The sequence below is a fragment of the Oryzias latipes genome, chromosome 9, assembly GCF_053564925.1.
Source record: "Oryzias latipes strain Hd-rR chromosome 9, Olatipes_Hd-rR_3.1".
Taxonomy (NCBI): domain Eukaryota; kingdom Metazoa; phylum Chordata; class Actinopteri; order Beloniformes; family Adrianichthyidae; genus Oryzias; species Oryzias latipes.
The window spans coordinates 22,629,388-22,650,139 of NC_136245.1; the positions used below are offsets into that span (position 1 = coordinate 22,629,388).

At 39.2% G+C, this 20,752-nt stretch overlaps 5 protein-coding genes across 5 annotated transcripts; 3 read left to right on the forward strand and 2 right to left on the reverse strand.

The window, feature by feature from the left end:
• Positions 1 to 102: 102 nt before the first annotated feature.
• ccdc117 (coiled-coil domain containing 117) lies at positions 103 to 4,158 on the reverse strand. The gene is made up of 6 exons (XM_004072592.5): positions 3,851 to 4,158; positions 3,435 to 3,599; positions 3,304 to 3,351; positions 2,960 to 3,223; positions 1,123 to 1,263; positions 103 to 772 (listed from the first exon to the last, which is right to left on the reverse strand). Exons 2-6 carry the CDS (start codon positions 3,575 to 3,577, stop codon positions 541 to 543), a joined length of 828 nt encoding a protein of 275 aa, XP_004072640.1. The 5' UTR covers positions 3,578 to 3,599; positions 3,851 to 4,158; the 3' UTR covers positions 103 to 540.
• Positions 4,159 to 4,416: 258 nt separating this feature from the next.
• Positions 4,417 to 7,690, forward strand: tcn2 (transcobalamin II). The gene is made up of 10 exons (XM_004072369.4): positions 4,417 to 4,655; positions 4,773 to 4,879; positions 5,284 to 5,473; positions 5,571 to 5,740; positions 6,003 to 6,155; positions 6,402 to 6,574; positions 6,682 to 6,856; positions 6,930 to 7,110; positions 7,187 to 7,305; positions 7,393 to 7,690. Exons 2-10 carry the CDS (start codon positions 4,813 to 4,815, stop codon positions 7,452 to 7,454), a joined length of 1,290 nt encoding a protein of 429 aa, XP_004072417.1. The 5' UTR covers positions 4,417 to 4,655; positions 4,773 to 4,812; the 3' UTR covers positions 7,455 to 7,690.
• A 350-nt stretch (positions 7,691 to 8,040) lies between these two features.
• Positions 8,041 to 10,176, forward strand: LOC101162762 (deoxycytidine kinase 2). Its single transcript, XM_004072368.5, has 7 exons — positions 8,041 to 8,424; positions 8,508 to 8,617; positions 8,721 to 8,920; positions 8,994 to 9,141; positions 9,217 to 9,332; positions 9,424 to 9,523; positions 9,692 to 10,176. The coding sequence occupies exons 1-7, from the start codon at positions 8,151 to 8,153 to the stop codon at positions 9,716 to 9,718; spliced, it is 975 nt and encodes a 324-aa protein (XP_004072416.1). The 5' UTR covers positions 8,041 to 8,150; the 3' UTR covers positions 9,719 to 10,176.
• Positions 10,177 to 11,681: 1,505 nt separating this feature from the next.
• spaw (southpaw) lies at positions 11,682 to 13,538 on the forward strand. The gene is made up of 3 exons (XM_004072367.5): positions 11,682 to 12,048; positions 12,372 to 13,180; positions 13,257 to 13,538. The coding sequence occupies exons 1-3, from the start codon at positions 11,769 to 11,771 to the stop codon at positions 13,407 to 13,409; spliced, it is 1,242 nt and encodes a 413-aa protein (XP_004072415.1). The 5' UTR covers positions 11,682 to 11,768; the 3' UTR covers positions 13,410 to 13,538.
• A 1,611-nt stretch (positions 13,539 to 15,149) lies between these two features.
• LOC101162296 (eukaryotic translation initiation factor 4E-binding protein 1) lies at positions 15,150 to 18,179 on the reverse strand. The gene is made up of 3 exons (XM_004072366.3): positions 17,712 to 18,179; positions 16,121 to 16,309; positions 15,150 to 15,697 (listed from the first exon to the last, which is right to left on the reverse strand). The coding sequence occupies exons 1-3, from the start codon at positions 17,845 to 17,847 to the stop codon at positions 15,666 to 15,668; spliced, it is 357 nt and encodes a 118-aa protein (XP_004072414.1). The 5' UTR covers positions 17,848 to 18,179; the 3' UTR covers positions 15,150 to 15,665.
• Between the last annotated feature and the right edge of the window lie 2,573 nt (positions 18,180 to 20,752).

A 20,752-nucleotide genomic window follows, 5' to 3' on the forward strand; every position in this document is an offset into this window, starting at 1 on the left:
GATTTAATTTCTCAACGATTATTCTATTGGGGAGGAGAGGAAACAGACTGCATCCGGGTTTTTCCTGTACTTATTGGTAAAGATAAATTAAATATCCGTCTCTACACAAACAGTAACTATTTATTATGAAACAGATATAAAGCCATAACACTCAGTGGCTGTTTTCAAATCAGGCAATGTACCAAAAATTATAAAACAAGCTTTGTAATTCACATTTGATGACATTTTTCCAAGATGAACTCATTTTATGAAAAAAAAAACAAAAAAAAAGTTTAGCTTAAAAAGAAAAAAAATTAATAGTTTTAGTGAAAAAGTCTTATTCACAATACATCCGCGTTCTGCTCACCAGACAAATAATTTAAAAAAAAAACGTAAATATGTTTGAAATCAACCTGGGGACTGTCTGTGTAGCTCCTGCAACAAACAAATGTAATGACTTTTTGGCAAATTGGAGCAAAAACTGCTCCAAACTCCCTCTCCAAACCGGGGAGCTCCACAACTGAAGGGTCACTTGTCCAGCTGGCATGGTTGATACCCGCTCTACATTTCCATGTCCTCTTCAGATGTTTGAGGCTCAGGAAAAGCACACAGGGAGAAGTGTGTTTCTGTGGGGGAGCTGGGGGGGCTGAGGGGGTTCGGTGATGGACATGGAGTCGGGAGCTGCCGACAGGCGGCCTGATGTTTACGCTGCTTCTGTAAGGAGTCCCTCAGCTTCTGACAGAAAGGATCTTGTGGGGGTCGCCACAGCACCAACTCCATTCCTGAAGGAGCCCTGAAAGTACAAACGTCAGAGTGTGACGACAAAAAACGAGAACAAGATGACAGCAGGCCCTAACTCTCTAAAACACCCAAGTATGGATTTTCAAAGGAGTCTTGTTTCTCCAAAAAAATGAGGCAGTGCAGCCAAGACGCCTAGACTTCCCAGCAGGCCAGAGGTGTGACAACCTGCTGCAAAATACACCTGAGAGGCCAATGTCCTCTTGCAGTCATCTGCACATCCATGTGCTCATCCATCTGACCACTGTCCGACAAAAACATCCTGCCCCACACTCAAACTCTGCCCGGCCACTTTGAAGCTTCTGAATTAACCGTTAAAAGGTATCTGTGATGAAGAGCACTTACAAAGACTGGGTCACAGTGTGGGGGAGGATGTCACTGATGCCGCGCTGCAGGCCCTCCTTCAAACTGTCGGAGATCACCAACACCGGTCGTCTCTGAACCGGCTCTTCATCCAGATCCTCATCATCATCTTCAAGTGTAATTCTGAAGTACACCAACAACACAGAGTTCACTTCAGAGCCAGCAAGGTTAGGTTTTTCAGCTGATTAAGAAGCAGATTTACTTGCACCATATTTGATTGTGGCACAAAGTTTAGCAGGTAGTTCAAAAACCAATTGTCAACGAACACATCATGTAGAAAAGAAAAAAAACACTTAAAAGGCAGATTTTCAAACAGTTGGAAACATAAACGTCTAAGTCCAGAGTCCCGAGGTGAGTCCTGCAAATGAAACCTCTAATCACTTCAGTAGTTGTTGGTTTTTAAGCATTTTAGGCAAGTTAGCAGACTTACTCAGTTCCAGCAGATTGATATAGGCTGCAAAACATTTGTCTTTTTTTTCCCACAGTTGTGGTTGAAAATGAATAGATCTCAATTATAATTTCACACAACTTCGTCAACTTCTTCCTTTCTTTGTAGAAGTTTGTTTTTAAAATCCATCTTAAATACATGAAGGCATCATAGTAAAACTAAAGAAATGCTCAGTCGTGTACACTGAAAGTGCTGAACAGTGCCACCTGGTGGCCGACAGCGATGTGCCAGTTTTATTTCACACTTTCATTAAAGGGCCTATATCATGTAAAGATCAATTTTTTTTTAGCTTTTAACTGTATTATGATGCTCATTCCTCACTAAAAATAACCCCAAAGCGGTATTTTCATTCAGTCACGCATCCTTTAAAAACTTGACCACCAGCCCCTCCCAGTCCACGAAAATGTGTGAGTTTTCACATTCATACGTGTGAAAGTGACAAACAGCCCCTTCCAGGAAGAGTCCAGCACCGCCCACAGGCTAATATACACACCCGTTTTCTCTGCGGAGCTGGTCGTGATCTGCAAATCATTTTCTATGCACATAATGCACATCCATCTTTTAATAGTTTGGATGTTGTTTTTTGCCAAGGACGACTCTAAATTGGGCGGCACCCACAAGGAGCGAAAGGCGGAGCCTCACAGACTGAGTCATCTGACTTGCGGGTTGGAAAAGAACTCAGGAAAATAACTAATGTTTTATTTAAAAAAAAAGCATTATTTAGCATGCCAACGTTAAAATATTATCATATATATGGATATAGTTTCCTCTGAAGGGCTTAAGAAAAGCCATGATATAAGCGGCCCTTTAAAGGGGATCTCAGTTGCCGGGTCATAACTGGCTCATTTGTGGGCAAAAAGATGCTTTTTTCTGACTAAAAAGCATCTTTTTATTCATAAAAAAGATGACTAAGTAGAGGGTGAGGATAAGACAAGTCAGAATAACATTTGGGAAACATGTAGAGGTTTTTAAAATCCAGTCTACATTACACTAAGCAAAGTGGATAAACTCAAATTTGAAAGGCCAATTGGTCAACAGATAAAACAAACCAACTGCTGGAAAAGTACAGCAGTATTATATTTATATATATGCTTATTATACTAAGCAAATGCCACTTTCTGACTGCAATAGGAGAAAATCCTAAATAAAAACTACAGGAGACTTCACAAATCTAGGTTCTTAAGTAGAGTAAATATTTCTGAGCACACGGAGAATCTCAAGTTTAAACCATTATTAAAACTGGTTTTCCAACCAGCCTGACAAGCAATTTGTAAAAGAATTTCTGCTATTCTTCAGCAGTTTATCCATAAAATTTGGTTTACATGCTGCCTCTTGGAGGGTTGGGCATGGAACTTGAGCATTTGTGCATACCTGTCTTCAATCTCCTGCAGTTTTCTTTGAGTTGCCTCTACCTCCATGCTGAAGGACTCCCTGGCAGGCCGGGATTGGGGGCCGGACTGAGACACAGCTAAGCTCTGCTGGACAGAGCAGGACTGTGGAGGAGTCAGGAGAACAGTCTGGGCGCGTGCAGCATTGCAACCATTTGTTTGGGTCCACTCTTGAGGAGTCCTGGAGTTCTGTGAAATGTCCAGTTCTGCCTCAGACATGATCCTTCTTTTTTTGGCACTGCATCCTCTGAAAAATAAAAATAAATATTTCTGTTGGTGCACACTTTAGAATTTGGTCTTCATTATATGTAGATATATCTCACTTACTCATCATCCAGGATCCTGTGTTTTCTTAGACATCTCATCTCCCAGTTGCTGTGGTTTAAGAAAGAAAGAAAAAACAAAGTCAGAACAGAAAATGTAGAAACAAACAAACAAAAAAGTTATAAGGGACTCACTTGCTGGAGTTCGTCGCCTTTAGTTGGTGCTCAGCTGAACTCGGAGGTCTGAAGTCAAATTCAGGGAGGCTTGCAGGGCCTGAAAAGGGAAACATGGCTGGCAGAAGGCTCAGCTCCGAGCTGGAGGGAGCAGGCTGATGCATCAGGATCCACTTGTTCTGAGGCCTGAAGCGACACACGCAGAAACCACCACCTATTTAGTATACTAAGATAACCTTTAGTATAGTTTTGACCAACTGTGCATCAAATGCATTTACACACAGCTAGCTAGCATCGGTCTATTTAACATTTAGTTTATATTTCGGATGTTCTTATTATAACTTGTTAGCATCTATGACACACAAAAACGCTTTAATCATTCAACAAAAGAACATTTTTGGAAGAGTTGCGTAAAGGCAATGTTCAACAAGACTGACCTGTCAGTGTAGCTGCAATGCCTGCTGCCAATAGTTTATTATTGTTGTTAGGCTGAGCCTCCTCTGACGTCCACTAGTAGTTCAGTCTTTCATTTTGATATCCGCAAACAGACACTTTCCATTCTCGAGTTTCACTGACCGAATGAAAGAATAATAATAATAGTAAGGTCGAGCGGAAAATAAATGGCCTCTGTCTCTGTAATAGTGTCTCCACGAGAAGTAGGCTGGGTCAAAATACGTTAGCTACACATTCTGAAATAGAGGCACGCACTCGAACGCTCGTCAAGTTTCTAGAAGGTACGTAGTCTACGGTCGATGACAGTGGTGGATTGTGGGAAATGTAGTTCAGTTTAAACAAACCCCAACTCAACGCAATATAATATTAAAAAATAAATAAATAAAGCAAAATACGTCTTAAAGAAACCTTTTTGTGGCAATAAAAACAAATTCGATTATATTTTTCTATGCCAAATGTATAAATTGCGTGTCTAAAAAGTGCTAAGCGCTGAAGCAGAGGAAATCAATGTCCCGCCCCCAAACGTGCTCGATACCTGATAGGGTTACCTTGGCACGTGTGCAAAGCCAGTAGCCAATTAAAAAGTCTTATTGTCAACCAACTTTGTTCGTTTCCTGTTTATGTTCTCAAATGTTTTTATAGGGATTTTTTTTTCAATTCAGCTGACCAGTCATGTGACTCCGAAGAATGTAAACCGAATCACTTTCCGCTTCAACTTGTTTTCTCACTCCAGTCTGAGTCTTCTCAGTGGACACTGACAAAGTCAAGAAGAGCGTCTGTTGTGTTCAGGTCAGCGGCAAACCCTCTCTGCGAAACTTAATTGCACTCATCACTTATCCAAAACATCTTTTTTTATTATAGTAGCGTGACCTTTAAATTTTTTCATATATCTATTTTTTATTTTAGCGTTCTGGACAAGCGGCGAATGATCCATCGTTGATTCAGAATGCTCCGCCTGGTCATAGTTTTGGGCCTATTTGCCTGTGCGTTTGGGAAGGCATTAAACTTACACGGTAAGTAAATGAATTAATTAATACATAAAATCATTTTTAAAAAAAGAATCTAAAGGAACTGATTTGAACTGCTTTAAAAAAGAAGGAAGTTTAGTACTATTACTAGGGTATGACTCCACAATCTGGACATTTGGAAATGTTGCAATCATTTAGCAACACTCATGCACCTTATTAGGAGGAGTTATAGTTGTTTTAGTGCTTAATTCTGTAAATGCATATAAATATAATACCAAATAATTGGATAAAGCTTTTAAGTTCTTCCATACAGGTGCGGATTGAACCTTTTGGGACATTGCACCATAACAAAGCATATGAGATTTAAAAAAAAAAAAAAAAAGCTTTTTGTTTCTTCTGTTTTTTCCAAAAAAGCTTCATTTTTGTTTTTATCTGAAAACTGAATCCAGATACTGATGGAAACTACCGGGAACTGCTGCTGTCCCTCAACAAGCAGCTCCTTCACTCTCTGGAGACACAGGAAGGACTTCCCAACCCCAGCGTTCACTTAGCCCTGCGCCTCTCTAATTATCACAATCATGTAAAGGAAGACGAACACCTGAACAAACTGAAAAATGATTTGCACAATGAAATCCAAAGGTATTTTTCTGTCTGCACTTTCCCGAGTACATGACAAAAAACCCAGAATGTTTTAGTAATGTGTCATTGATGCTGTCTCATCCCTGTTTCCCTTTAGTTCTCTCAGGAACAACCAACCTGTAACTGGCCTCTTAGCTCTCTACAGTCTTGCCTTGAAGTCATCCTGCTATGATCTCAACACAGTCGTGTTCATGGTCACAGAGAAGTCGGAGACGCTGCTGGCTCAGCTGAAAAAGGTGATGGAACAAGAGAAAGAACATGTTGCGTGTAAGTCTACTTTTCGACTCTTTGCTCTGGTAAAGGTTTACAATATTCTGCTTCTTTTCACAAGTATGCTTTTAGCTTTTGTTTACCTCATGTCTGATAGGAGATTTGGTTTAGAACAACTTAAAATAATTTTGCTTCAAAAAAATACAATTTATTTCAAATGCAGACTCTGCTTAAATGCAATAAACAGTAAGTGTTCACTTTTTTGTAGAATACCCCTTATAAAATGTCATTACTTCTACTTCTTCCCTTTTTCACGCAGTCAGCCATCGCCCTTTGACCAATTATTACCAGTACAGTCTGGGTGTGCTCGCCCTTTGTGTGAACGGCATCAGGGTCAACAACCATGTCACCCACAAGCTCATTAAAGCAGTGGAACATGAGAACTTCAAACATGGAGATGTTGAGAGTATTGGTGAGTGAACCTGCCTCAATGTGTCGCTTTGGGTTCTTTTTTAAACAAATGTTTGAAAATTCTCCATACGAAGTTAGTACTGAAATAATACTTTGCAGCATATTTAAGTTCCTACACAGGTTTGACTGTAATTTTATCTCTCTAACTAATTTTAAATAGTTTAGAAAATGAGAATGCTGCCCAGTTTCTCAGTCTGTAGTTCGGAAATATTTAAAGAAACTGACTTTTTGTCAACCCCCCCCCCAGATACCTATGCTGTGGCTGGAATGGCCCTCCAGTGTGTGAAGGACTCTGGTTCCTACACTCATAATGCAGCTGAGATCGACTTGGCTCTGAGCAAGATAAAGCATAAGCTTCTGGCTTCTCGCAGAACTGACGGGCACATGGGCAATGAGTTCAGTACTGGTCTTGCGGTTCAAGTAAGGCCCAATTCATCTTTCTGATTTATTTAAGTTTTGCTTTGTCTTAAGGTACTTCACATATTAAATTGTCTCTTACCTGGTGGATTTATTTTGTGTATTAAAAGGCACTGATAGCGATGGGAAGTGAGGAATCCGAGTATTCTATTTCAATGGCAGCCATGAGGACAGCAGCCAGGAATAATATTTACCATAATCCCATGGCCATATCACAGACTCTACCTGCTCTCCAGAAGCAATCCTACCTGAAGGTTAAAGGCAAAGAGTGCCTCAATGAAGACAGTATGTTTAGTCATTGTGATTTCAAGTTATTTTTGCTTTTTTACTGTTTGATCATGTGTTTGCTCTCTCACAGACACTTTAGTGCTGGACATGACAGATCCTGTTGTGCCTTTACCAAGTGACACCAAAGTGGCAGTGATAGTGGAGGTGGTGATGTCCAGTGGAGCAGCAGCTGCTTATCAGGTGGACGTGCCAAAGGGCAGCTCCCTGCTAGAGGCTCTCGACCTGCTTCAGATGAGAAATGTTGGCTTCACGTAAGTTTATCTCATAAGTTACAGTAGTTTCTAGTTGCTGAGCTGCAGTGACCGCTCTGTGTTGCCATGTGTCCAGGTTTGAGAAAGAGTCCAGCCTGTGGGGTCCTTACCTAAGCATGGTGAATGGGGAGCAGGCGCGACAGAGTGACCGCAGATACTGGCATCTTTCCTCTGATGGCACCTCACTCACAGAAGGTGAGGCTTTGTCATTTGATGATACAGGATGTCTTTCACTTCTTTTTTGATATTGGTTGATAATCGAATTTTTGTTTTTTATTTTAGGTGTAAGTGACTTCAAGATTCAAGCGACCCAAACAATCACCATCAAGAATACAACTTACTGACATTGCAAAGTGACTATAACGTATTACAGGCAATTCAGTTTAGAATTTTTCAATCGATTACAAAAAGATGTCCATTGTCATTTCTAATCAGTCTTCAAAAAATGTTTTTATGCAAAGTAGGCATGTACAAAGGCATTTGAATTGTATTTCCATAAATACTGTCGTGCACATATTCCATATCTAAATTGTTTTCTAATCAGTGCAAGGTTTTGATTAAAATGTGGTTGAAAATTGTAGCAATATGTTGGGGGTTTTGTGTCTGTGTGTGTGTGTGTGTTAATATGGAGTTAAATGAGAGTTGCAAGTTGATTCATTCAGTACTTAAGATAGTTTTTAATTTAGATAATAGATCTAAAAAGAAAAAATATATAGGGTGAAAAAAACGCTAAATGGAAATCTGATTACGTACTTCCGGGTATAAATGTATCTTCCACTGTGTCTAAGGGTCTTAACTTTACATTTAAGTTCTTTTAAAAAGTTATTATATAGTCTAATAAAGATGTGTTCTTACAAAAATCGTTCATTTACTTTAAATAAAATTAATTGGATTTGTTAAATGTTATTTTTACACGATGTAGCAGGACTTGACCCGGAAGTAGTTGTTGTTGCTAACGCTACGACCACGGTGTCCGTTCAAGCATGTGTCAATAAGTAGTAATGCAATAGTACGGTTGTTATAGCTTTAAATGTACCGTGATGTCTGCACTGTGCCGACCCATTCTAGTCAGCCTTCTCTCCGGAACTCGACCAGGGTTGCTCCTGGTTAGAACATCTGAATTCAAACAGAGAAACGAGCCTTTGAGCTCCATGAGCGGCGGAAACTCAGTCGCTCCTCCGGCTCAGAGGACAAATACAATGATGCCAACGCTTAATGTCACAGGTAGTTCTGACTCTCATCCTCGGTTCTTGTCATCCTCAAGTCCGAAGTCAGAATTTCGAGTCAAGAGAGTTTCTATTGAAGGCAACATAGGTAAGAAGATCAGTGTATCACAAACTCGTTATTGCCTGTTTGTTACTAATCTTTTTTATTTATTTTGTGTTTTTATATAATAGCTGTTGGAAAGTCAACCTTTGCCAAACTTCTCCAGACTGCTTGTTCAGACTGGGAAGTTGTGGCAGAACCAGTTAGCAAGTGGCAAAATATTAAAAGTGGGTCTTCAAAGGTGAGCCTCCTCTTGTGTTTAATAATAAGCTAAAAAAAAGTACAGAAATAGTTACGGTGAGGTCCTAATTCTATTTTCACGTCTCTGCTTTTGCTCTTAATAGGAAACACATGGGAGTCCACAGACAACAGTTAGCAACCTGCTGCAGATGATGTACAAGGAACCTCAGCGCTGGTCATACACCTTTCAGACATTTTCCTGCATGAGTCGGTTTAGGACGCAGCTGCAGCCTCCTCCTGCTCACCTGCTCAACTCAGAGGGGACACCTGTCCAGGTGTATGAGCGCTCCATTTACAGTGACAGGTGAATGAGTCCCAACAAAACGGGGATTTTGAAAGTCTTCCATTTCATTGACAGATTTAGTCATTTCTTACAGATACATCTTTGCTTTAAACATGTTTGAGCTGGGTTGCATCAACGATACTGAGTGGGCTGTCTATCAGGACTGGCACTCTCTTCTGGTGGAGCGATTTGGACACCAGGTGGAGCTGGAGGGCATCATTTACCTAAGGGCCTCTCCTGAGGTGTGAATATAAGTGAAATGTCTCTTAATTTAGAATCATGCTGTGGATTTGCTCACATTTTTGTGCCCCTCTCAGAAATGTATGGAGCGTTTGAAGTTCCGGGGAAGATCAGAGGAGAAGGAAGTGGAGCTGGACTACCTGGAGAAGCTGCACATTCAGCATGAGAAGTGGCTTGTAGAGAAAAGCGCCGAGTGAGAAGATCAATATTGAGAAAGTTCTGATTGCAAACTCAGAAATATGTTTAAAGCATTATCCATTAAGCCCAGCTTTCTGTATTCTCAGGATACACTTTGAAAAATTAAAAAACGTTCCTGTCCTTCAACTTGACGGCAGTGCAGAGTTCTTGACTGATCCAGAAGTTAGGAAGCAGTTTATTTCACAGGTATGGTATGCTTGTGTGGCGTCACTGCATGTGGACATGCTGTTTCCAGAATAAACCACATGGGGGCCCTGCTCTAATACAAAACACAGACTTTGTGACTTGATATTTGGTTCATGTTCTTGTCTCTAAATGGCTGTGATACTAATATTGAGGCTTCTTTACTTCTAGGTGAAGAACTTCTTCAATGCTTTATAAGGTGATGACCTACTGCACCCTTTAACTGCGAGAATCTTACAGACTTCAAATCCAAACTGACTTTCAAATGTATTCAGTTGAACAACTGAATAAATACAAAAATAACCGTGTTTTCATGTCTTGCTGTTTTCTCTGGATGACCAATTTATGTAAAAATTGAGATTTTCTACATTTTTTATGGTTGTTTTTTGTATTTATATATATTTGCTTCACTTATGGTAACTTATTACCACTACTGCCCATTTTGTAGCTGTGATTCATTTAGAAGTTTTTTTTTTCCACTTAACATTGATAATAAGCTACATTTATACTATGAACAGCTGTAAGTAAAGTTTTCTTAAAGCTGTAGTTTTTGAAATGTATGTTTTTTTATATTTTCTGAATGTCAGACATCAACAAATATGGGTCTAAATAATCCTTGTATATTCACTAAATAAATATTTGTGTAACAATCTGGATGAAGTAGTCTGATTGTAGCATTCATTTTCATTTTTCTTTTACATGTTTGCTTGAGTTTATGTATCTAAACCTTTTTAACTAACCTTGTGCTATCTTAGATGACCCCACCCTTACATTGACATGTTATCCCTACCATGATAAAGGTAGAAAGATTTCATGTAATCCATGGAAACCAGCGAAGATCACAAATCATTGAAGAAAAACGGTTCAGCGCACTGTCTAGTGGATCTAGATGACCCAACTCCCAATGTTAAAGTGCCTAGGATAGCACAAGGGTTACTGCACTGTCTTGCCCTGGACATTCACTCATCCAATGAAAATGAATCTCGGGCATTTTTTTAACAACAGCATGCTGTTTTTTTGTACAAACATTTCAAAAGAGAACAGGACCTCTCTGATGATCTGAATTATAGGTGTGATGAAATGCCAATTGTGTAACATGTTTGCTTAAAATGTTCACACTATGCAATATTTCTCAGGCAACTGTCAAAAAGTGGGAGTGATTGGGAGTGACTCAGCAGATGCTGATTTCCAGAGTGCACAGATGTCACTAACTTTCTGTGTAGCCTTCAGCCTACAGAGTGTGAAAGGGCTCTGGCTGAACAGCTGCATCCAAGTCATACATCACTAGAGAACTGCAACGTGTGAAACATGCCACCTCTAGACTTTAGAAAAGTTGTGTATGTTCTCCTCCATCGCTCTTCTCCTGGCAGTTTGATGGACATGCTTGAGATTGCAGTTGCAAGCACTGCAGTACTTGTCAGACTGCATTGAGTCAAGGGTGAAGTTTGGTGGAAGAGGAGGAGCACAGTGTTTTTCAGGAGCTGAGCTTCATCGCTCAGATCCATTGTGTGAATCCTCCAACATACCAGGAGATTCTGAACAATTTCATCCTCTAAACTTTAGCATATGTAGACAAGTATGTAGTGGGAAAGAACTTGACTAGCCTGCATCTGAAAGAACACCTAAGTCTAACCCCACCAATGTGCTTCTGGAAGAATAGTTACATATTTTCTTAAATAACCCTTGTGCCATCCTAGGCAATTTAACATTGGGAGTTGGGTCATCTAGACCCACTAGACAGTGCTCTGAACTTTTTTTCTTCAATGATTTGGGATCTTCACTGGTGTCCATGGATTACATGACATCTTTCCACCTTTATCCACCTTTGTCATGGGAGGGAGAACACATCAATGTAAGGGTGGGGTCATGTAAGATAGCACAAGGGATAAAGTCCTAATTTTTTTGAGAAACTTCCAAGAAGAGTTTCAGATGAAGGTTGATATTCAATTTCTGGATTGGGATGTTATATAAGTGTAAGTGCACTAAGTTAATGGTTTTAGCAACATAATGTATTAAAAAAGTCGCAGTTTAAACATGGTGGGACAATGACCTTGGGTTAAAGTTTTTTTGTTTTGGCCCTTGGATGCTTTGATGATCACAGGGGCCATTAACATGCCTGGCATGGTCAGGGGTCATCAAAGGGCAGCTGTCCACTATAAAAGGTCTGAGTGGAGCACCCTGTGTCCACAGCATCATTTCAGCCGGAAAGCTGCAGGAGGAAGGAAGGCTTAGAGAATTTGCCCCGAACATGGAGACCAGGGTATTGATGCTTTTCTGCATACTCTGCTCATTCAGTGCAGTTCTGTCATCCCGGGTTCGTAGACATCAAAGCCACCTCCAGAGCAGTTTAGCACCCGGGAATACATCAACCAGTGACCGCAGCACATACCCTCAGTACATGCTGCAGCTGTACCACTCCTTCAAGGCTGCTGACCACATCTCTTCTCTTGCTGTCAACACCATTACAACACAAAGTGACGACTCGTCAGTGCACAGCTTCGACTCTGTTCTGAGCCTGACGGCCAAAGGTGAGTAGCCACTTGTGCTTTTTACACTGAATACTTGCAGCTCTGTTAACTATTGATTTTACAAGTTCTCTTATCCCTCTGGAGGTTTTTGTTATCTGTTTGCAGATCCTCCCTTTTTACAACCCATTAAGTGTCAGGATGCTTATTCCACTTTGAAGGCACACTCTGTTTTATGTGGGGGCACTTGTATATTAGCCCTCAGACTGCACAGGGGGGTCCAATATGCATCCTGTCCTGTTCAGCCTCTCACTCTCATCTTGGTGTTCATGCATTCATGCAGCCTCAGATTTTTACTTCTTTGTCTTTTACTTCTTGCTCTATAGGCTTCTATCATGAGGACAACAGATGGAAGGTCACATTTGACATGTCATCCATTTCCAACGATGAGCTCGTCCTACTGGCAGAAGTTCAGATCAGACTTCCTGCCTTCTCTGCCTGCAAGCACGCGACTTTGGACTTTTATCACTCCGGAAAGCTGAGCTGTGACAGCATGCCATGCCAGGAGAAAGAGGTTTTCCTGGGGAGTTTTGGCACAACACCAAGCAGCACAAAGTCTTCATGGAAAGTATTTAATGTGACTGCTCTTTTGACTTACTGGCTACAGCACAGAGATGGAATGGTGAGCCAAGAAGCCTCAGGAGAGCCTGACGTTGACCTGGGGAGTGGTGCTGAAAACGAAGAGAGCCTGAGCAATTGGGCCCCTTCACGTAATATGGGAAAGAGGCAAAGAAAAATACAGCATCCAACATCAAACCGTGTCATGATGATCATCTTTTTCCAGCACAAGATGCCCCAGGAAGGCCATGTTACGTATAGTCTCATTCAAACGGTGGAGAATTCAAAGTATGTGAAAATGGACAGTGTCCGTCAGAACCGCCGCCACAAGAGAAACCGAGTGCAGAGGATGCGAGTTCCTGATGGAGTTGCAGCAACGGTAGCTCCAGCAGCTCCGGCAGCAGAACCTGTTCAGCGGCCGATGTGTCGAAGGGTGGACATGTGGGTGGACTTTGAGCACATCGGCTGGGATGAATGGATTGTGCATCCAAAGCGCTACAATGCCTATCGCTGTGAGGGAGAGTGCCCCGTTCCCCTGGATGAGTCCTTTAGCCCCACCAACCATGCATACATGCAGGTACAAAGACATCCTTTTATAAGAACAGCTCTTTTCTGAAGTTTCCGGTTCTTAAATATCAATGTTTGATTTTCAGAGCCTCCTGCGACACCACCACCCTACGAGAGCGTCTTGCCCCTCCTGTGTGCCAACCCATCTGAGCCCTCTCTCAATGCTGTACTACGAGAACGATGATTTGACCCTGCGGCATCACGAGGACATGATCGTCGAGGAATGTGGCTGCCACTGAAGGACCCTGAGATTTCTGCCAAACAGGCTCTAGCGTTATTACATTTTAAAATGTAAAACTTCAGAAGTCCCTGCTTCCAGTTTCCTCCTAAAACATAAATCAAACCTTTCAAAGATGTGAAATATAGCGTTTCATTGTTGATGTCATTATGTAAATGTTTTAAGGTCTATTTATACAGAAGCATGTATATTTTTGTTCATATAATATGAAATATATGTTTTTTTAAATAAATTTCTTAAAGCTGTGAAATATTTACATGTTTAAGTTTGTGTTGAGCTGAAATAAATTTATTTTTTAACTTAAAAGTTCCAGAATCATAACTAATCCATAATCCTTTTAGGAGCCGTTAGATTAGTACATTAAAAACGACATATTACGTTTCATTCACAAATCTATTTAGATGAACAAATAGCTTCATCAGAGGCTCACTCTGTTTGCAGGATCTGGACCCCCACTAGCCTGACCTAATAAAAACTCTCTGTATTTACCTTTCTCACCTCACCAATCCACATCTTGAGTGCACTGCAGTAAATACATCAGCGGTCATTAACTGGTCCTCCCTGGCCTGGTTTCTTTTGTTTATTGGGATCGACAGCCCTGCCGAGTGGGACAACAAAAACCACAGAGAAAGAAAAAAGCAGTAGTTCTTGTTTATCTTGGGAAAAGGGGGTGTGGAGTGTCAGGAAGCAGAGGTGACGCAAACAAACACGACAATGTGGAGGAATGGAGGGACGCAGAAGCTGCTACTCAGAAAGTGTGCAACCTATCTGTGACAGTGGGACCTTGATCCTGGTCGTCGTCACTTTTTAATGATTTCACTATTTAAGCCGTCTAATAGAAGAGGTTCAGGTTAAAACATCAAACTTGGACCTCATATGAGACGGCTTCAATTGTGCAATTCTGTGTGTTTTTTTGTATTTATTTTTCCTGGTTTTGAAAATGTTAACACATTGAACGGCTATGCATTTTTTTAAACAACAAATGCACTTTTATTTAGAAACAAATGAATTTTAAATGTCTATTTTAGTTACTGGATGATGCATTTTTATATATATTATTTGCAGTTTTTTTATGGATTAAGCCTAAGGTGTGAGTGTTGCACGGACGAGGAAGCACTTAGTTCATTTTAACTGTAACATTGAAAAATAAAAATCTATTTCACTCAGGTTTTTAAACATCTTTCTTCAGCAAAACTACAGTTCACAAATTCAAACTTGTGACTCATTTTATGTTATGAATCCAAGCTTCTAGTCTTGTTTTTACTCATTATCTCCACTAAAATCACAGCTGAACGTTCGCAGCTTAGAGAGAAACCACCTCAACACACCGCTCAGCTCGGATGAAGGCTGTTTGTTCATCTTCTCTTAATGGTTTTTAATAAAAAGGCTTATGGATGCATCATCAAGACTTCAGGCTTTTATGTTGGGTGGAGTTGGGGAGTTTCTCTCAGAAATGTACTGTTGTATATTGACCCTTCTTTGTGGAGTCCCCTGAGGTTATCAGCTGTCAGTGAGCTCCTCCAGGCGTTCCTCTGAAAAGACTCGGACACGAGCGTTACCTTAACCAGAACCAGCAGCAGCCAAAGATTTCTCTCTCTGACATACATCTTAACTCTTCGTTTATCAGGTTTCAGGTGTTTTTATCACTTTAACAAAACTGTCCAATAGAAGTTTGCAGAAAATGCAGAAATTATTCAAATAAATTAGGATCAAAATTGAAACCATTAAGACAAAAAGCCTCTTCATTTCATGGTGTTTGGTTTATTTTTTTAACCCCCTTACAAACCATGTGAAACTTCAAAATGTAATCAAAAATTCAACTTTCAATTCTTGTGCAACACTTCAGGTGGAGGATTTCCACGTTGGAACATGACTTACAAATTCCACAGTTTGAACATGTAAAGGCAGTATTTGAAGACAGGTGGCATTAAGTGAAAAAAACAACTTCTGGAACACTCCTGATCTGATGAAAATGAGCTCTTTATGTCTAAACTTTCTTGCTGCTGACTGATGAGGCATTGTTGGTGTCTGTGTTCCGTTTGATGCCACTACATGAAGGCACACTTTATCATCAGCAAATAGGTTTTAGACCTTGAATAGAATAAAAAAAAAGGCTTGTGATCTTCAGGCATTAATATGAGTATCAAAGACAGACATTTTTAACCCAGATTCTAAAAGAGATCACTTTTCCTCCAAAGAAATGATGATGGGATAAGAGGAGACGTTCCAGATACTCCATTCACAGCATTGGATCCACCTATATATCCATTTCAAACTGCGCATCGTCACCTAGAAAAAGCACACAAAAATTATACTTTAACTTTCTAAAATTCAGGAGGCAACAAGGACGTTGACAGACAATGTTTTCAGTCAAAATAAACAATCTTGCTTCAAGATTAAGGTGCATCAACTTGCTTATTCTTCTTTAAGCATTTAGCTACCAAATTCTACATTTAGTAGAAAAACCCCAACTAGAATACATCTAATTATGTATGCTATATTGCAAGACTAAGTTTTTTTTTCTTTTACAAGCAGACAAGAAACTTTATTACACTGGAAATTGCACCACTACATGCATTTGGCCTAAAATAACTCCATGTTCTACCTATTGTGGATGGATTCATTAAATGTTATACACAACACTATGCTGGAGCAAAATGCCAAATTTGACTCTTTTAAATACTTTGGTCAGACTATGATTTGTGAACATACCTGCACTGCTACTGTCAGCCGCAGGCGTGTCTATGTTCACTACTTCTCCATTAAGGGTCTTCTTGTTGAACTCTTTGGTTGGAGGACTGGTCACCCCTGGAATGCTGGGAAGGCCTCGTGGAGGAGTCTTTGCCAAAGGAGAGCTCCGACACTCCAGCAAGAACTTCCGGTCGTAGATGATCCGAGTACCTGTTTGTGCAGAAACGCTTTGTGCGTCAGAACATTTTTTCAATTGTCCGCTTTTCCAGAAAAATGGCTTTGGAATGAATAAGTTAAGTGAAACATAGAACACAAAAGACAACTGATAATCATTAAGCTAGATCAAAAGTGCACCCAGCAGTTTAAAAAAGCTAACATAATTTCAGGTGTATTCAGGTTAGACGATCAAGACTGATTTATCAGAAAAATGCTTTTTTTTGGCTCACATCTCTAAGGAATTCCACATAAAAAGGCAGTAAAAATCATTAAACTAGTGTGTATATCAATGCAAATGATTAAAAATAACATTTCAAATAATTTTACTTCCATTTACTTCAACCACCCCACTCAGGTGGACACCTTTCTCAAGCAACACAAAAACGGAGCTACCGCTTATTTCCAGCAATTATTAACCTGATGCACATGCTCCCCTGTTCTTTAGAAATAGCATGCAATGTGCTGCCACACAGTGTGAACCCTGTAGTTTTACCAAACGAGAAAGAAAACACAACATGACCCATTTACTTCCGTCGTTTTGAACAAATAAAGCAATTATTTTAAGTACATACATAAATGCTTTGAAGTGTTAAAATATGACTTTTAAGATCAACATTAAAATCTGGAATCTTGGTTTGGACACATTTAATTTAAGTATTTCAGGATCCGACTCTAATGGTTCAGATGTAATGTGTACATCATATCGCCATTGGGATCAGGTCATCTGTGTACCAATGTAGTACACAGTGTACAATACAGAGACAATAATAAACAGCCAGTGGGATTATAAAAAATAAATATATGTAAAGAATGACAGATAAATAGTTTTGAGAGGCTTGTTGCTGGTGGAATATCATGTTGGTTTTGTATAAAAGTTACACCTTCAATGAACTGTGGAAAATATTATTACATTTACGTGTAACAGTACAAGGTTTGGAAGGGCGGAGTCTGATGTTTAAGCCCACCCCTTCCAGCTCGTGTTTTTATAAATCCTGCCCCTCTAAGGCCGAGGCCCACCCCTGACCCGTAAATCCCTTCACATCTTAAGCTCCGCCCACATGCTATTCTGTCCAGCTTTAGCAACAAGTACAGCCAGAGCTAAAAGAAAGCAAGAAACCCAAGATAAACACTTCAAACACAAGCAGACAATTTGAGCAGAATAAAGATATGTAACAATATGTCAAATTTTTAAAATGCATACGACTGAGTTACTTTAAACTAGCTTAAAATAAACACCCGCTAGCTAGCATTAGCAGCTAGCTTAACTGCAAGCTATCAGCTGGCTGTACAGTAGCGATGATCTAAAAGGATGTGGGTCCCATGTGGCGTGAATCTGAGTAAATCTTCGCACATGCGTGTTTTGTGTTGGAAAAAGACTTGAAATTTCTATACATACCACCCGGTGTGGTGCTGAACAGGGTCCCTCCGGGGGTAGTGGAGTAGTCGTGGGGCATGTGATCAGCGTTGTTGATGGTTACTCTCTTTGTGGACGGAATGGCCTTAGCAGTTGTTTTCTGGCATTCGGTGGACATCTTTTCTTAGGACTCTTGTACTAAAACTATCTAACTAAATAATATGCCACGAAAAGAAATTCTGGGCGTCCCAGGGCAAAGCCAGATAGTTATTTGGCTCAAAAGAACGGCTGCCTTTGATAAATAAAAATAAATACCTCTTTTTCATAAGTGCAAATTATCACCACACGCGCTCTCACAAACAGGAGGTGTCGATAATCTTTGTTAAAAGAACCTCAGGACACACGCTCCTCCACTTCCACATGCATACAAAACAACAGACAGGCAAGGTAGACAGACAGATGACTGCAGGGAAAAATGCTATCCAGAAAACGTCTACGCCCTCTACTGGTGACTGGCGCTACTGCACCAGCGTTAAAAAAATAATCAAATGTAGAATTGATTTTGTAGTTTCAATCCAAAGGGATCTATAAAAACAAAAAAAACATATTCACTTTTACAGCAAATTGCGCACATTTAGTGTGGATTAGTTAGGACTCTAGTCATTTTTGTGAACTTGTACGAGGTTCATCTTGGTTTCTATAAACAAGTTGTGAATCAAGCTGGGTGCTTCTCCCTCATGGCCCTACAACATACAGAGTTCAGCAATCCAGAATAAATATAGACTAGAATAAATATTTAGGCTGATTAGCAGCGTAAAATCTGTTAGTAGTTTAGTTTAAACATGATATTTTAGTGCTTGCACTTAACAAAAAAGGAGATACCTTGGCATTTCCAATAGTTTGAAACCTAGAAGATTTTGTTTTGTGCACCTCTAAAAATCTTATGCACCTGAATGTGTTTTGCAGATTATTTTTGGGAAAAAATGTTTAAATTGGTTAGTTATTTAGTCTGATAAGATAGAATTGTTTGTGATTTTCAGTTGTGGAAACATACAAAGCTCATTGCATACATGTTAAGATCATTGCTTAATTGATGTGTCATGGAGTACCTTAAACAAAAGCAAACTCACCATACACAAAGACATTTCATTTCTTTATTAATTTTGTAAATGTTGAGCTGGTGTACAGAGTAAATTGTCAATAGATGTCCTTGTATTTTGATTGGATTAAAAGGATTTTACAAGTACATTTTAAATCCATCTTTGACTCTCCATGAAAATAAAAAAAGGAAGCAAAACTAGTTAAAATACCCACAATACCCCTATTTGTCCCAGTGTTGCAGGCATTACCCAGAACTCAACAGTCTCTTGGTAGCTACAGCTGTATGATGCTAAAAGTACATCCATAACATAACTAGAATCCCATTTGACAAGTAAGGGTGCATAGCATTCTAAATAAATATATATGTTTATATATTTCATTTTATATATATATATATATATATATATATATATATATATATATATATATATATATATATATATATATATATATATATATATACTCTTTTCATTTTTAAAAACATCTTCTGTGCATGTGTGCAGTTGCATTCCTTAGTATAGAGTAATATTACTGCAATAATGTCTCCAAACCATTCTAAAGGAATATACACGTATTCTCTAGTTTTTGCAAGTTTATATTTTTGCATGAATTTGGTGCATGGTATCGCCTTAGCCCTCAAGTGCAGGACTGTCGAGTTTTTCCTCTTTCACGACCACGACTCCCTTTGCTTGCGTTCATTGGATTCCTTTCTTTGCACATTCAAACAGTCGCCATTTTGGAAGTCTCAGTCTCACATTTGGTATGAGGGCAGACGAAAATTGCGGGAAGGCTGCTTTGAGGAAGACGCTTGTCGCGCTTGCCTTTGTGTAGCCACAAAACCTACCTTTAGCTTTAACCCTGACATCAAGAGTGGGTTTATAGGTTCCACTGCTTTAGAAATCACCCAAAACACAAGCTTATAGACTGGAACATAAGCATGACATTTTAGTCTATATTAAATAAAAACCTTTATGAACAGAAATGATTGAGAGCGAGTTAAAGTGGCGATAAAATTAACCTCACAAAATGGATATAGATGATGCGCTAATTTTTCCATTACATCTCTTTTTTCCCCCCAATATTATTGTTTTCTGTCCTTTTACAACAGTAGTGTTTATTACCATTTACTAGATCAAGCAGCTTTACTGTCAGCTTCCTGCATTGCTGAAATGGAAAAAGAAAAAGCAAACATAAATAAAGATTGAAAAAAGTCCCATAAAAAAGAATTCTTGTGAAGTTGTATCAAATAAATAGCTCAGTTCTTTACTAAAATATTTAGGCATATCTATATATTTATTTTGGATTAGCATTCATTTCATACCTTATTTGAAAAAAAAATAAAGCTGAAAAGGAAATTCTGCTGTAAAGAGAAAATCATCCTATGTGATTTAACTTGAAATATCATACCTCTGTGGTTATAAAAAAAAAAAAAGACTAAAATAAAGCTGGTAGAGCGTCCATGTATATTCAAAAAAATTTTGGAGCATTTTTTTCTTAAAAACATACCCCTTTGTGCCTAAAATGATGATAAAAATTATAATTTAATATACTCGACTAAAATACAGAGCTAAAACAGATGACCACTTCATAACAATTCACCAAGACTACATTCATCATCTCTGGCTTTAGAGTCAGACGGAACACCCATTAGTGTAGGTTTATTGCAACATTTCTGTGACTCAAATATATATTATGTTTAAATAAATTTGTGTCGATAATTGTCAATACGATGGTATAGTAATTAAACTTATAATAAATAAGTGATTTAGATTTCCACAAATAGTCCTTTGAAGTGTTGATATCTGACATTATCACATGGAGATTGTCCCCTCCATCAAGAAATAAATATGTGGTTTTAGAAATTATAGTCACTCTCAGACTCACCACAACAGAATATCTTTTAAGGTGCATGAACATTTAAAACTAATTTTCAAAAATTGAAAAAAAAAGGTGTGATTGCTGCAGATGAGATGGGTTGAGCT

Bases quoted from the DNA above. Each gene is read 5' to 3' on its own strand.
- ccdc117 (XM_004072592.5), bottom strand. From the start codon at position 3,577: ATGCATCAGCCTGCTCCCTCCAGCTCGGAGCTGAGCCTTCTGCCAGCC. The intron at 1,264-2,959 runs GTATGCACAAAT...GGTGTACTTCAG, and splicing joins CTGCAGGAGATTGAAGACAG to AATTACACTTGAAGATGATG. The intron at 773-1,122 runs GTAAGTGCTCTT...TTGTACTTTCAG, and splicing joins CACACTGTGACCCAGTCTTT to GGCTCCTTCAGGAATGGAGT.
- tcn2 (XM_004072369.4), top strand. From the start codon at position 4,813: ATGCTCCGCCTGGTCATAGTTTTGGGCCTATTTGCCTGTGCGTTTGGG. The intron at 5,474-5,570 runs GTATTTTTCTGT...GTTTCCCTTTAG, and splicing joins TTGCACAATGAAATCCAAAG to TTCTCTCAGGAACAACCAAC. The intron at 7,306-7,392 runs GTGAGGCTTTGT...TTTTTATTTTAG, and splicing joins TGGCACCTCACTCACAGAAG to GTGTAAGTGACTTCAAGATT.
- LOC101162762 (XM_004072368.5), top strand. From the start codon at position 8,151: ATGTCTGCACTGTGCCGACCCATTCTAGTCAGCCTTCTCTCCGGAACT. The intron at 8,921-8,993 runs GTGAATGAGTCC...CATTTCTTACAG, and splicing joins CGCTCCATTTACAGTGACAG to ATACATCTTTGCTTTAAACA. The intron at 9,333-9,423 runs GTGAGAAGATCA...CTGTATTCTCAG, and splicing joins CTTGTAGAGAAAAGCGCCGA to GATACACTTTGAAAAATTAA.
- spaw (XM_004072367.5), top strand. From the start codon at position 11,769: ATGGAGACCAGGGTATTGATGCTTTTCTGCATACTCTGCTCATTCAGT. The intron at 12,049-12,371 runs GTGAGTAGCCAC...CTTGCTCTATAG, and splicing joins TCTGAGCCTGACGGCCAAAG to GCTTCTATCATGAGGACAAC. The intron at 13,181-13,256 runs GTACAAAGACAT...TTTGATTTTCAG, and splicing joins CCAACCATGCATACATGCAG to AGCCTCCTGCGACACCACCA.
- LOC101162296 (XM_004072366.3), bottom strand. From the start codon at position 17,847: ATGTCCACCGAATGCCAGAAAACAACTGCTAAGGCCATTCCGTCCACA. The intron at 16,310-17,711 runs GTATGTATAGAA...CTGCACAAACAG, and splicing joins GTTCAGCACCACACCGGGTG to GTACTCGGATCATCTACGAC. The intron at 15,698-16,120 runs GTATGTTCACAA...TGCTTTTTCTAG, and splicing joins GGCTGACAGTAGCAGTGCAG to GTGACGATGCGCAGTTTGAA.